Source organism: Misgurnus anguillicaudatus, chromosome 21 (genome assembly GCF_027580225.2).
Source record: "Misgurnus anguillicaudatus chromosome 21, ASM2758022v2, whole genome shotgun sequence".
In the NCBI taxonomy this organism is placed as follows: domain Eukaryota; kingdom Metazoa; phylum Chordata; class Actinopteri; order Cypriniformes; family Cobitidae; genus Misgurnus; species Misgurnus anguillicaudatus.
Window position 1 is genome coordinate 38,997,320 of NC_073357.2, and position 15,977 is coordinate 39,013,296.

The 15,977-nt window shown below is 38.4% G+C and overlaps 1 protein-coding gene across 1 annotated transcript; it reads left to right on the forward strand.

Moving 5' to 3' along the window:
• The first annotated feature begins 963 nt into the window (after nucleotides 1–963).
• kiaa0232 (KIAA0232 ortholog) lies at nucleotides 964–14,380 on the forward strand. Its single transcript, XM_055206873.2, has 8 exons — nucleotides 964–1,258; nucleotides 4,842–5,378; nucleotides 5,636–5,776; nucleotides 6,218–6,287; nucleotides 6,430–6,517; nucleotides 6,622–9,937; nucleotides 10,158–10,266; nucleotides 10,457–14,380. The coding sequence occupies exons 2-8, from the start codon at nucleotides 5,145–5,147 to the stop codon at nucleotides 10,471–10,473; spliced, it is 3,975 nt and encodes a 1,324-aa protein (XP_055062848.2). The 5' UTR covers nucleotides 964–1,258; nucleotides 4,842–5,144; the 3' UTR covers nucleotides 10,474–14,380.
• The last annotated feature ends 1,597 nt before the right edge of the window (nucleotides 14,381–15,977 follow it).

Below are 15,977 nucleotides of genomic sequence, written 5' to 3' on the forward strand. Positions count from 1 at the left end.
AAAAAAAAAAACATGTCACGTGGATCCATTCAGTTTTCAGAAAAACTGGACAATGATAACACCGCTAGGGGGCTCTAATGTCCTTATTAATATCCGACTGATGGCATGTTAAAGTTCTATGGCTGAGAAAAACAGCTCTGTCGATTCAAGTATTGAGCATATTAACATGTTTTATTTAAATCATACGTATTGTCCTGTCATATTTTTGCTAAATGATGAAGAAGTGTCACAAGTTTGATAACATACTACCGACTGCGCTGGCGTCACTATTTTTAGTTACTGACGTATGAATTGTACAGCTGCAGAAGTTACTGTACATTAATCCAATCACATCCTTTTATCACTTACACAGCTAATCGCACATTAAAACACATTGCTTGGTGTCTTAAATATATAACATGGAGCAAAAGTGGGGTGGGAGATCGTTTGTAATTTTAAACGATTATGGGTTTGTTTGACTTCATGAGGCGCTGCGGGGACCAATCGGTGTGTGGCATCGAAGTACCGCGAGAGCAATTCAGAGGCGCAACTTTTGTTTCGCTCTCGCGGTACTTCGATGTCGTGCCCTGCACGGCCTGCGCAGACCAAATTAAATCGAACACGCCTAACAATTCATGCATAGTTACAAACAGCAATCATTTAAAACGTGAAAACAGCCATACAGTCTATTCTTAAAAAAATACTTAAACTTTTGAGGTTTACGCGAGCTTTCAGACATTTTAGCAAAATGTATCAGTGAAATTAACCTTGTGTTTAAAATTATTTCGTTCCAAAGTTACTTTACAAGAAAGACTTGTTGTATTGCATAGTTAGCACAATTACGTTTTCTTCAAATACCCTTTGATGTTGTCATTTTTACACACCGCAGTACAATTTAGACTAGACAGAACTCGTTCATTCGTTCTGATGCAAGCTCTAGCGGAGGGATATCAGCCATAGTAACATTTGCAATCTGTCTTGTTGCCTGGAGACAAGTAAAATGGCGTCTAAAGTCGACTTTAAACCGTTCCCTACCGGCCATGTTGGCTCAAACGCAACTGTCATATGATGTTAGGCGACATATGATGCAACACCAGCTTGATCCAAAATGTCGTCAACTGCGTCTTACCCCGCGCTAAGGACGTAACATACTCTACCCTGCGCCTGATCTGTGACGCTATTGCGGCGGATCTTCAGTGCTTGAGCTCGGCACGGCAGCGGGAGAGAAGTCATCGCTTCTCCTGCTGCTGCTTTAGCACACTGCGTAGGGTTACAGCAGGTAAGGTTATTTAATTCTTTCAAACTGTGTTTGGACATGTAGCGTGTTAAAAATGTGTGTAATGCACCCCGGTTTCGACTTGTGCTGAAAGGGAATATTTTAGGTCGTAGTGCCAGATATTACAAACGTCTGTAGCTAAGCAAATCAGCCGCGCCTCCTCCCCGGTCTAGCTACAACGGCGTTAGCCTAGCTTAGAGCTAGCCCTTAATATTTGTGTAAACTAACGTCTCATTTCCAGTTTTAAACGCCATTCTTTTTAAATTAATGCTTGAATAAAACATGTGTAAACGCTTTACGACGGTTAGTTTGAAACAAGGACGCATACGTTGTCTGTAGATTTCGAGGAAGTGATAACCGGGACTAGGGTTTCACTTTGTTGCGTAAAATGGTGTCCGAATTAGCTAGCCGACAAGACTGTATGAGCGGTCATTTGTTTACAATTTAGCACTGTCAGATTGACACTGTATACGACTATGACATTTGTCTTGCTCACCAGGTAACTTAAAGTCAAACCGCGAGTTTCGCAATTTTAAAGGAAACCTGTTGTGCATACATTTAAAATAGCTTTCCAGTAAACATTTTGTAACATATCAAGCAGGTTACTATGAGGCAGAACGGCAACTTTAAAGAGTGTTTTACCACAGCTTGCACGATTTTATCTTCTCACAGTACTGTTGAGCTGAACAACAAATTAAGCATTCTGATAAGTGGTTTGTGTGGCTTGTATAACGTTACAGCACAGTTCTTAGATGGTGACGTACGTCTTTATTAAACCAAACTAGTTGTAATGGATATATATAGTATGTCCATTGAACAAAATAAACAGCCGCAAATACAAATAATCAGTACATTTAGAGAAGTAGCTGAGTTCAATGTCTGGTAACTGGCGTGTGTCAGGTGATAGTTAGCCATTTGCTAGTCAGCTGGCGTCTTGTCATTCCGCTCTTCCATTGTCATTGTCAAACGCTCTTCCCCCGTCACTGTCCAACATTTCCTGTTAAGCCGTAGAGTCTACTAAACATATTTAAACGATGTCACTTTTGAGTTGAATTTTAATACACGACTGTGGTTATCGTATAATACTAAGTAGTGTAGCTATTTTATAACGTAATTAAACCAAGCCATGTGAAGGTGTAAATGTCAAGGGCAGTATTTCACGTTCACCGGCTGTATATATATATTTTTGCGTTAATGTTCTGTTACAGTATTAAAAAAGAAAACGTGCTGTAGTCTGAATTGCACTACTGTACGAAATGTCAGACTCCAAACCTGGTAGTTCCTCATTTAATAACTTCTGTGTCAGTCTCAAATGGCTACAAATGTAATTATGTGTGAAAAAAATCTAGGCCTTTATGATTAGTTTTACTGTTTAAAAATTGTGATTAGTTTTACTGTTTAAAGAGCTAGCCGAAAATGTCTGAGTGTAGTCATTTTTATCAATGAAAGCGCTGTTGAATACACAGTGACACTGTATGACGATGATGGGTGTGACGACAGAGGCGGGGTGGACGATATGGTCTTCTGAACATATGGACATTTTCTGTTTATTTTAAAAGAAGTGAAATAATTTATCAGTATTTATCTAATGTTTTGGACATATCTAATTGCCTGCATGTAAATCTTAGATTTGTTTTAATAACTGAAAAAGGGTTTTGCATGAATTTTTCTTTGTCATGTATAGGTTTGCCTTATTCTGGGTCAAAGAAAATTTAATGTATAGTTCTCTGTGCACCACCTAACTGTGTTGTGGCTATACATTTTTACTTCGTAGTTAAGGTAGTGGCATTTTAGCATTTAAATATGAGCTGAGTCATAGCATGTATGACCTGTTTCTTTACATTTTTTTCTAATCTTTTGTATTATCCTGCATGACATGAATACCAGAAATTAAACTTCTCTTTAAAAAAAACATTCCAGAGATGATAGTGTTATTGCTTATTACTTGGGCAGGGCTGTTTAAATTAAGATTCAAAAGGTTAGTCCACCTACAATGTAGTTTATGTTGTCATGTACTCATACTTATGTCATTCCAAACCGGTATTACTTTTAGTTTCATTGCTGAACACACAAGGTGATATTTACCAGATTTTTTCAACAACGGTGCTTTAAAACTGATAATCATGCTTGCAGTCAATGGAACGCTCTGTATCAGAAATTCTCTTATAAGGACTTTGGTAGTGTTGTGCAATGAAAGATGAAAGTTATTGTACCTATTTATTTGATGAATATCTGTTGATAGTTACCCTCTTAAAGAGTTTTTCATAAGTGCGTGCTATCTAGTTTATCGTACATTCCTTATCACTTATTAGTCGTTCATACAACATGATAATACCCATTAGTTGTGAGAATTCAGACTTCAACCATCCACTTTTAAATATCTATTGTTTTTCACGATTGAATGTATTGTGACTACATTTGACCCCAGAGGAGCTGGACAGCATTTAACACTATCCTGCTCTATCCACCTTATTTTTGACGTAAATGTGGGCGCCGCCATCTTTGAGTTTTTTTTTTGTAAAACTTCCAGTGAGCCTCTAAAGGTAATGGTAGTAGCATTGCGAGGAAAATCAGTGTGCCATTTTGACTGGCTTGTAAATGTTTATTATGAAATCCAAGAAGACCGGCATAATTTGCGCAGTCAGGGGTTGCCATAAAAGGTACAAATAGTAAATATCTACAAAATATTTGTTTTTACCATAATCCACACACAAGAGCTGATTGTGGATGTGGTGCATGCACATCCATAATCTCTGTATTCACACATTCATCCAGTAAAACATTTCATAGAAACTGCCTGTGAACAATAAATACAGTAACTGTTAAAAACAAACTCCACTTTATTTTACACTTACTTCCTCATTAAAAAAAGGTGGATCCTACTAAATGAGATGAATGACTCTGTTACATACAGCTCTTCTTAAGCCTAAAAATGTTAGTAATGGTTGGCAGGCAAATCATTTTTCTTGTGTAGTTCCAGTTCCTTCCCTGCTTTCATCATTTGCCAGTCAAAAACTTTTGTTTGGGAGTAGAAAAGTTTTGCTTGCATGCTAAGCTGAATTTCTGTGGGCGGTATGAACACCCTAAAATGAAAGGCCTTTTTATTGGTCACTCAGTAGGTGTGATAATTTAAACGCACCCACAATAAATCAGAAAAATTACTTGCAGTGCAAAGAGTTTTGTTATCAGTTTTATTAAAGAGCCACAGGGGCTTTTCAACTGCAAAAATGATTTAGTTATGTACATGTGTTTACATGTCTTTTACATTATTTGAATTGTCTCATTTGGTTACTATATGTAGATCATACTTTTAATGTCTTGTTAATGTAAAAGTTATCAACTAACTTGACCGATGTTGATTGTTGTTCTAGTTTTAATAAATTACCCCATACAGTAAATGGTGTTTGTCTATTTAAAAATACTACAGGTTTACTGTCATTTAAAAACTTTTCTCATTGCTTCGTAGCTGGAAGAACAATAAATAAATATGGATTATTTATCTATCAATAAGAAAATAATCAAGATTTGTTTGTTGGAATAGGTATTACATTCGTGTGATATAAAAGTGTATTGTTTTATCTTTCAGGTTACGCCTGGAGCCAGCTGTCATTCAAGATGAACCCTTATGACTGAAAGTTAGCCCATTCAGAAAGCTGTTAGCTTCCAATGGTCACAGGCATGCCTGAAGATTAGAGCCCCCATTTCATCACTGGAAAGAAACTATATAGAAGATTCTACATGATTCTTCATGTAGACCTTCCTGTGTTTGTCCTGCTGGATTAAATTTCCTCTCCTCTTTGATCGTCTAAGCTCTGTCCCTTTTATACCACTCCCACATGTCTACCTGGGAACATGCAACTGCTTCTAAGAATGGCTCCAACCTAGTCCCATGCGTCCAGTGAGTGGAGACTCAGACGGCCCTGCCCCTGAAAGAGTATCGCGGGCCTTCCCTTTGTCAGGCCCTGTGTCCTCCTCAGAGATGTCCTCACTGCAGTCACTGGGGCCAGTGCAGAGCTGGCTGGGTCAGGAGCTGGAGAAATGTGGCATAGATGCAGTGATCTACACACGCTATGTCCTTAGCCTGTTGCTGCACGACAGTTATGACTATGAACTGCGGGACCAGGTATGGAAAGAAATCATTGCATTCTAGTATTGTATTTCTGTAAAAATGTCATGTCATTCTAGACTCTTTTATAAAGCACACATGAGACAAAGTCTAACAGGATGCGACTGTGATATATTGTTCTTTAAACAAAGGTTTTTCCAGTTACTTGAGAATGACTTTGTAATTATTTCGTTTTGGAAACAATTGTTATGGCATCAAATTCACTACATACATTATAAGCAATCGGAGCAAATCCTGATTTTCTTTTGGCACAGGAAAATGACATCTTCCTAGGCTGGGATAAAGGAATGGGGAAGAAATGGGGGAAAAGCAAGAGGAAGGGAGGGCCTGATCTTAGTCTGGAAGAGATGAAGAAACAAGCTGCTGTGCAATGTTTGCGTTCAGCATCTGATGAAGTAAGACCTTTGCTTCATGAAATTTCTTTCACCAAATGAATTGCCACTCTTGTTTTAAATTCCCACAAATGGTTGTGCTGCTAAATTTAAATTTGTGTTGCTAATTCAGAAGTGCTAAAGGGCACAGCTATAAGGAACTTACTGTATGACAGCATAGGTAGGGTTAACATTCAAATTATAAGTTAGAAAAAAGACTAGTTAAGTGGGTGACATTCCAGAATTACTCTCCTCACCAAGACTTAAAAAAAAATGTCACTGTCTTTAGCCCCCTGTGAAACCAATAAATGAGTATTTAACCCTAAAATGATTTGTAAAAGTCTCTAAGAGGTCTTATTGCACTAAGATGATAACATTTGTCCAGTAACTATAATTTAATACAGAGGGTAACATATAGACTGTTACATTTCTAATTCTAAATAAAATTATCCTTTCCCCTCTCAGAATTCTGGAATTGAAAGCTTGGTTGAGGAGCTCTGCTCTAAACTCAAGGATATTCAAAACAAACAGAAAGGTTGGTGGGCATGTACTCTTTTACAGTCATTACATCTGTACTGACAATGTAAATATGCAACTTATATAAGTTATGTAATGTTTCTTAACAACAAAATGAAAGGTATGATTTTGTCTTACCTTTTGTTCTATTGTCTTTATAGAAAAAGAGAAGCAAGAAAGGAAAAAAACAGATTTATCTCAGTCTCCTGAACTGGATGAATCACTTTCTTCTAAGGACCAGGTTGAGATGTAAGTAATTGAACTTTATAGCCTATAATGCAATAATATGGAATGCTGTACAACTGGAGTTATGATCGCCATTTAATTAATTATAGGGTATTTTCTTCCCTTAGGTATTATGAAGCCTTTCCACCTCTCTCAGAAAAATCAGTTTGTCTCAAAGAAATTATGACCGTGTGGAACAAAGCTAAAGCCTGCACATATTCCAGCTCATCATCATCTGCTGTCCCTCAAACAAGCACAGACACATCCTCCCCAAAAGACTGCACCAGCGAAGGTGAAGCTTTTAAAGACAGAACACTTGATGCACCCAACTCCAATCCAACCAGCGAGAGGGCCCAGCAGCGACGCACTAAGAGGGAGAAGGAGAACCGATTCCATGGTGGCACAGCAGTAGTGCCTGATGATCAGGTTGCTCATCAGAGTAAGAGGCAGGCCAGACACCGGACCGAGGGGAGATTCCGTCCCAGATCATGGTCTTCTGGCTCTAGTGAGGCTGGCTCAAGCTCCAGTGGTAATCAGTGTGACCAGACCTCTAGCTGCAAAACAGTCCGCATCAGGCACAAGTCTCGGGAGGTCAGCAGCAGAAACAAAAAAGGGCGCAGTGGTGGACAGGTCAAAGTGGCTTTAAAAGTTATCGACAAAGAGGAGAGGAAAAACGCACGTGGCAGCAACAGTACTACTGGAGGCCCACATAAGCAACAGCAGCACTACATGAAAAAAGGCAAGAGGCCTCTGAGGGAGATCCGCAAAGATGCTAATCTGGTTGAGGCACAGGAGGCAGGAGGGGAGGTCAATAAAAAGGAATATATGGAAGAACCTCTTTGGTACACAGAGCCCATCTCTGAGTACTTTGTTCCCCTTAGTAGAAGTAAATTGGAGACAAAGTATCGGAGTAAAAAAGACTCTTCTAATGACTTAGCCATGTCCATTGATGTAGACTGTCTGTCAGAAAGAATTCAAGGAATCTGCATTGCAAATTCTTGTTTTCAAAGGACATACCTTGCAGCAGGCACTTTTGTGGATGGGCACTTCATTGAAGTGCCTGGTGAAGGTGATGAAGAGGTTACTGAACTAAATGGGATTCCGAGTTACCCTCCTCCTGAAGATGGTCAAGATTTAGATGATGAGCATCTGTCTGAAATCACTCACTTCTATGAAGTTGATCTTTATCAATCCATATTGGATCCTAGTGCCTCAGATGCGGTACAAGAAAGTCGAATCTTGAACATGATTCGTCAGAAAAGCATTGAGCGAAAACACTTTGAAGCAGGATGTGTAGTTTTAGATGGCCTTGAGCTGCAAGGGGAAAGTGCAATAAGGGTGGATTCTCTGGGAGCCTCAGAAGCTGATACTTCTTTCACACAAGACATGGAAAACATTGCTCAAATGTGGGAGTGTCATTCATCATCTAGTTTGGAGGATTTGGAGGGAGAAAGTTGTCCAGGTGACTCTCCAGTTAGGCTCTCCCCAGTGTTGGACAATGTTTCGTATAACCTTAGCAAGCTGTCTGGAGCTTTTGTAGGACCTCATTTCCAAGAAGCCAGTGGTAGCATATCTGCCCTGAACTCCTGCTTTTCACTTTTTGAGTTGCAGTATGATAGCCCTACATTTTCTTTTCCCAGTGACTCACTCACAGTGGGTCAGGACAATGTAGATCCAAGTAGCTGTTTAGATCCACAAGGAAACAAACAATCCCGTTTGCTAATTTGGACCAAAAACAGTGCCTTTGATGAAACGGAACAATGCTCTAACTTATCAACAAGGACATGCAGTCCGTGGTCCCACTCGGAAGAGACGCGTTCAGATAGTGAGCAGATTGGTGCTCCAGCAGAAGAATCTGCTCAGTTTGGTAATGAAGAGGTCCATTGTATCCCCCTTATTCCACCTTCATGCCTGGAGGAGGACCTTTTGGATTTCTTGCAAGAAAACTCAAGTCACCAGCAGGAAGAACCGAGTGTAGGCACAGAGTCCAACCAGCCCTTCAATAAGAAATCAAAACTGGAGTCCATTTGTGGCATAGCATTAGAGCAGGATGAGAGTAAACTTTATAATGCTCTTGTGTTTTCAGATGTCCCAAATCAACAAACTGATGAATACACCTCAGGGATAATAAAAGACATTTGGATGGCTATTGGAGATGGAGACTGTGTGTTAACACTTGGGGTAAAGAATACTGGGGAGCACTTGTTTTCAGAAGAGGCTGCTGACTTACAGTGCAGTTGCCTTGACAAGGATATAAAAGGTGAAATTATTCAAAAGAAAGCGGTGCAGCGTTCTGAGTATCATCTTTGGGATGGGCAGAAAAAGGATGATGGGCTATCTAAAAACAAGCTGTGTAAAATGGATGGGGATTATACAACACCGGCCAAGCCCTGGAATGGTAATTCACAGGACAGCACATCATTTATCCTTGGAGGGGTTTATGGAGAGCTAAAGACTCTAAGTGGTGACAGGGAATGGGCTATGATTCCACCTAGCGATGCTTGTGGGAGTTTGTTGCAGTGTGCAGCAGCCACATCTTCTGATATGGTAACAATTGCCGGGGCAGATGTGTTTATGAACACAAGCAGTTGCTTTGCTCCTGGCCACAAGCCATTGTGGAGACCTCTTGTGTCCTTCGGTCAAAATGAGCAAGCTGCCAAGGGACCAGGAGATGGTTTGAATAAGGGATTTTCTGTTGTCTTCCATGAAGATTTACTTGGATCATGTGGAGGCTTCCGTGGAGAAGAACCGGGACTAGATTACCCGTTTTCATCCTTTGATCTAAACAACCCTTTTTCCCAGGTCCTGCATGTGGAATGCTCTTTTGAGCCAGAGGATATGGCATCGTTCAGCCCGGGATTCAAGCCAAAATCCATACTATGCTCAGACTCTGACAATGAGCCCATTTGCCCTTGGTTATATGGCATTAACCGGACTCAATATCGGGCCATTCGAATTTCCCCAAGGACTCATTTCCGGCCAATATCTGCCTCTGAACTGTCTCCGGGTGGCTGCAGTGAGTCGGATGCAGAGTCTGAGAAAGAAGAAGTGAGTCTTCCAGTTGGTCAGGTAGACCTCTTTGATGACCCACAGGCTGACCTCAAGCCACTTGAGGAGGATGCAGAGTGTGAGGGTCCTTATTATGGGAAATCTGAATTAGAATCTGGGAAGTTCTTACCCAGATTAAAGAAGTCTGGGATGGAGAAGAGTGCCCAGACATCACTTGATTCGCAGGAGGGTGGCAGCACCCTTCTGCCAATTACTGAACAAGAGATTTGCGTACATTGTGAGACGGCAGTGGTGCCGGAGCTGTGTTCTCATGTGCATTCCTCTGTTTTTCAACAAGAGGATTCTTTCAGAGAGACAGAGTCTTGCAAATGTGCCGCAACTGATCAGAGTCCTAAAAGTGGAAAGTCTCTTGGTGGGGTTCAAGATATGCATGAGGTAAGTTCGAATATGCTGCAGAATCAAAGTAGATCGTAGAATTAAGTTCTAAATGCCACCATCAGAGACCACAAAAACATGTACAATTGTATTATAGATCTTGACTCTTGAAGTGAACTTTGGTATCACCTCCTTTCACTTGCACTAAGAAATCTAAACCTTTTTAGGGTTCACTCTAATTTATATCTTTTATCTGCCATTTGACTCTTTATCCCAACAGCTTCCTCTGTTGAATTTTGGAGAACAGTGCTTAACTACTATCCAGCAAGAAGAGTGCTGGTGGCAAAGTACTCTGTGCCCTCCTTTATTTCCAGGTTCTCAGTGCAGAGGTAAGAATTGCACAAACTTCTAGAGCATATGATTACAAATTGCACATTGCTTTGAGCCCATTAGCCTAGGCAAAAATATGTAATGATTTGGTCACAAAGATAAAAATGTAGATACTACTTTGCATGGAATTATGTAGTTGGTGTTGACATTTGAATGACATTAAATTTTGTGCATTCCTTTGCTTTTTAGGAAGCAGTAACATATGAATTGTCTCCCGAGCACCAAGGCATACCAATGCTGATTTTCTCCCATCACTTTCAACCATAACCCGGAGGAGGGATAGCAGGACCCTCATGAGAACAGCAACCCCAGGCCCATAATGGGGCTCTTATTTACCCACTGTCCTTGGGCCTGTTAATCCTCTGTCAGTTCACCTGAAACAGCATAACAGCATAAACAGGAAAACTTGGCAATAGGTTGACCATGTAGTTAGGTGATTTTGTTCAACAGCATTTCTTATAGACTTTTTTCAGTCTGCTTATACCAAGGGTGAACAAATTTGAAGAGAGTTTAAAAGACATAGTTAAGCATTAAGAATGTTCTTTAATTTACCCCTTTTAGATTTTAGCTTCTCTTTTATGTTTGATCTGGGATACGCTATAGTTGTGGTCCTATTGATTGTGCATGTGCTCGTGAACCTAGTCTCAGTCTTTCTAATAGTATAAGTTTCCGTGACCTAACTATGAATACTCCGAAGTCAGGTTGAAAGCACTACGATTGCAAAAAACCCAGACCCTGATTAGTTTGATTTTTGTTTTTTTTACCTTCAGATTACTTGGAGGACAGAGTTGTGTGAGGTTTGGTGTGTTGAAAGAAAAAATGCTGTTGAACCCCCCGCACACACTTTTGTGCGCTGTTTTGCATCAACCATTCATTGGTGTTGCCATTCCATTCAGCCTTGAAAGCATGCTAAAGGAATTAAGCAGGGTAGGAACTTGACAAGTTCAACAATTCAACAAGCAAACTGAAAAACAGAGCTCATGTTAAGCAGAAGGATATTGAAAAAACCCTTACAAGGCTGTATATCCTTTAAAGATGGATGTGGCTTGCATTGCTTGAGTATACCTCTTAATAGAGCCATTGTGTTTAATAGGTTTTATTTTGTTAACATAACAAAAATATTAACAAAACATTGACAAATTCTTAAGGTGTTTTGGCTTTCAGTTGCAATATACATGGAACACACAATATAAAAACTGGTGCAAATATGAGGGCTTTAAGCAGATCAAGGTTTAGAAGGGGATTAGTAAAGTATTTTGACACAGTTATACAATTTCTTAGATTCTACATCTTTAAGAACTATTGCATTACAGTTTGATATTTTAGCCAAATGTTATGTTACAATTTTTACTCGATACAATGTTATGTATAAAGTAAAAATTGGTTTATAGGTTGATCTGTAGTTAATACCCCTTTCCACAGCTGAAGTGAGTACTGATGGCTATTTTTTTAATCAAGAAAAGAGCATGCATGTGTTTTCATTAACAACAGTTAATTTTCTTCACTTGTACCAAAAAGCTGTGGCTGTTTTAGCGTAATAATGCATCACACCTGCAGCATAAGTATCTAGCAAGATCTAAAATGAAGGGGTGTATAAAAGCAATGTTATATTTTGGCACACCATAACTCTATAACATTCTGCTATTTTGTTTCATGTTAAATGCTAAGAGGAACATACAGTACAATGGCTTGTTTCTGAGATCTGGTAGATTTTTGTTTTTAATTCACCCTCTTTGAAGTGAATTAGGGCTAAACTATTTGAAATGTAGGTTGCCTTTGTTTTGTTGGGGGGGTGCGCATAGACTGAAGGGTGGTAGAGATATAGTGTAACCCTTTTACGTTTGCATAAAGAATACTATTTGGGTTGAGAAGTTCCAGAATTTTTATTGTTAGTCAAATTGTTTTCAAAATGCAGAGAAATACAGTTCATTTTACAATTCCAGAAACTTTATCTCAAAGGTGTTCTCCATATTCAGTCTGCCATCTGCTGGCTGTACTATCTATCAGTTCAATAAGTTAAATCTTTTTTTTTCTTTTTTTTAGATGTACCCATTTGAAAATACTACATGTATACTCCATAAGCAGATTTTAAAGGAACACGCCAACTTTTTGGGACTTCACCGTATCCCCCAGAGTTGGATGGGTCCATGCATACCTTTTTTCATTTCCGTGCCGTATTACTGTCTGGCGCACCCACTGCTGGCCGGGCTTGGCACGGGGACTGGAGGTGGATGGCTCCAGCTGGCATGCTGCTCACAATGAGTGACAAAATAATGGCAACGTTTTCCTATTTATATGTTGTGATTTGTATAGTCACAGCTTGTACAGGTGACGGGGTCGTGTGGGACACAGCCATCTTTTAGCCGTATACATACTGGGAACTATATTCTCAGAAGGCGAAGGACTGTTCCCAGTGTGTATACGGTTGGGAGATGGCTGTGTCTCATGTGACCTTTTTATTTGTATACGCTGTAACTATACAAATCACAACATATAAATAGTTGGTGTTGTTTTGTCGCATATTGGGAGCGGTGTGCTGGCTGGAGCCATTTGCTTCCGGTCTTTGTGTTGGGCTGGGCTAGCGGTGTGTGTGTCAGATTTACGGGACACATGGAGATGAGGGGGGTATGTGTGGACTTGTCTAGCTCTGGGGGATACGGTGAATAAGCTAAAGTCCGCAAAAGTCGACATGTTCCTTTAAATGGTGTGAAGTGTACATTTTTGACTCTAATTTCCAAGAGCACCCTTAATAGTTTGTTTTGCCTATATTTAAAACTATGGTGTGCAGCTTTTTTTAAAAATTGGGCCTAAAAAAATTTAAATCTTTAATATATTTATACACAGATGGTTCTTCTTTCACATTTGCATATGTACTTTGTGAATTGGTAGAACCTGCAAACTATTTTTATAGTGGGGGCTAAATGTGACAAAGCAAGCGAATTTTATTTCAAACTAATTTCTTTGAAAACTAATTACAGCAGGTGCTTATTTCTTAAACATAAATGTTACTAAAAAGTCATGTTTGCTAATGCTCCCCTGCAAGGGTAAAATTATTTTGTTGGCCGGATTTTGAGCTACAATTGAATCCCTTGTATTTTGTATGACCAAGTCTCATGGATAGATTGTTTAATTTTTCTTTATTTGCTCCTTGTGGTCATGGAAGTGTGGTTGTTTTTCAAAACTCATAATATCCAATTAATTCATGTAACTATAGTTAAGTGGGATGCACAAGTATACAGAAGAGGTGTATGGACTCCTTTAATGGATCATTTCTTCGACAAATAACATATTTACATTGCAGTTTACTTTTTTCAAATTAAAATTCTTTCAAGAGATTCCAAAAATGCAGTTAGCTAGGCCAATTGTTGCTATTTCTTTCTACAATTTACAAAGTTGCCGTCTTCTAAAGTAGGAAATCCTTTAATTTGTTACTTGTATTGAAAGCTTGTTTTATGGTGGATGGGTGATGGATGACAAAACATTTGAATCTTAAATATTTTGAGAAAAAAAGTGAATAATGAGAGAGACCGTTATAACAGCATGGGTAGAAAATTTAAGGTAACAGATTTGCTATACAGTTTCTCTCTGTTTGACCTGGTAACTATTTTAAAATGATTGAACAAACTTTACAAAAAGGAGTGAAAAACAAAGTTTTATTTTTCAAGTGAGACTCTGATTGTTTGTTTGTGTGTGCGTGTGTGTGTGTGTGGTGGTGCTGTTGCTGGAGAAAGACCTTATAGTACTCATGTCTGTGTGAGAAATTGCATTCATTTGCCATCTTGTTGATTTTACAAGGTTTGATTTGATATATGTATATTTAAAGGTTGTGATCAGTGCATTTGAGAGGACGGCTATTAAATCTGCAATCACAGGTTTAAGTTTGGATTGCAATGTTGTATAACTTTGAGTTCTGAATTGTCTCATTTCCTCTTTGTAACAGCTTCCAAATTGAAGCTCAAGCCTGTATCTTTTCTCTCGATACCTGATCAAAGTCATTAAACCCCAGCACAGACACAAAGTTGGTTGCATTGTTCTAATGCCATGTACATCTGAGTACATTGTTTTGTTTCATTGTGAAGTTTCAAAACCTTCAATAAACATAAAAAAATGTGACTCTCCTCTGTTTGTTTGCAAGAAATAGGTCACTCTTAAAAATGCTAGTCTGTTTTTAGGTACAGGTTAAACTTTAACCCTGACACAAACTGGTTAAAACAAAATCAGACATAGAGCGGTGCTTAAGTGGGAAAATGACCTTTAAAGATTTTCCAGTTATAAATAAAGGTACTGTATACCCAGATATTTTTTAAGTATACTCTTATTGTGTCTTACATCTATCAGTATGTTTCAGAAAAGCAACATTAAAAGCATTACATGTACAAACAAACAATGTTTACCTTTCCCTTGTAGAATCTTTCAAATGTTAGTATTTAAGAAAAAATAAGAGGCCTTTTTGCTTTAAACTTAATACTGCCCTGAACAAGCTGAACGTTGTTATTATTTTGTCTTTTTATCATCTAGTAATGCCCTTTAGAAGTTACCTTATTTAATATTTCTCAGCAGACAGAATTATAATAATTTGGCGCAATCTTCCTGTTCAAGTTTGCCCTGGTCTTTAATGTTTTGTGTTTTCTGGTGTATTAGTTTTTGTAACAAAAGATGAATCTCAACATTATACAGTCACTGTTGGAAAGATGCCATATATACAGAAGATGCTGGACCTAAAGACCAGAAGACAATTTAACCCTAATAAGACCTTTGGGGTAAATTCTACCCCAAGCCACTTTTTTTTTGTTTAAAAACATGGTTCCCTTCATCTCAGTGGAGTAAGATTTTGTGACTTTTCCATATTATCTGTCAAGATTCATATAAAAAATGGGCTTGATTCGGTCGTTCTAAAGAGGCGTAAAAAATCACTTAATTAGTCCCCAATTGAAATGAATGGGAAATGAAAAAAATACTTTTTTTCCTTTTATTTAAAAAATATCAATGCATCCAAAATAAATCTGAAAATTTCAACACAGAAAGGTAGGCCTGGTACTAGAGCATAAATGTTACATAGAAAATATATGCTCAATCACACACACACACACACACACACACACAAACAAACACACAAACAAAGGTATGACTGCCACAGAGAGCATTTCTTATAGAATTTGGCAAAAAACAGCCACAGATGCAAAACAAAGATGTAAAAAACTCACACAGTTGTGCGTACACACACACACACACACATGTGTGCACATACACACACACGCACAAAAACACAATCACACACAAAGACACAGTAAAACTTACACACACACACACACCAACACACACACGGACACACACACAGACAAACACAAACACATTCAGTCAAATTTCTGTGGCTTTTTGTAAAAACACACATTTCAAAATGAATCAAAAACCACAAAAAAATTCTACAATTTGAAATAATATTTATTGTTATGTCCTTTCTAATGTTTATATAAACATAAATTCACAAAATGTATCAATAAAGTACTGATGTTGAGCAGTTGGCCACATCCAGTGAAATGAATGGGTCTCTGTCAAAGTGATTTATTTCCTAAACTGTAACCATAAAACTGTTTTTTTCTAAACACCAAATGGCTGAATTCAACACATAAAATCTAGTTCAATATCTAAAAACAATTTAAATCAAATTTAGATCATAATTTATGTGATTTTTTCATAAAAATTTGAAATT

Bases quoted from the DNA above. Each gene is read 5' to 3' on its own strand.
- kiaa0232 (XM_055206873.2), top strand. From the start codon at position 5,145: ATGCGTCCAGTGAGTGGAGACTCAGACGGCCCTGCCCCTGAAAGAGTA. The intron at 6,288-6,429 runs GTTGGTGGGCAT...TTGTCTTTATAG, and splicing joins TATTCAAAACAAACAGAAAG to AAAAAGAGAAGCAAGAAAGG. The intron at 9,938-10,157 runs GTAAGTTCGAAT...TTATCCCAACAG, and splicing joins GGGTTCAAGATATGCATGAG to CTTCCTCTGTTGAATTTTGG.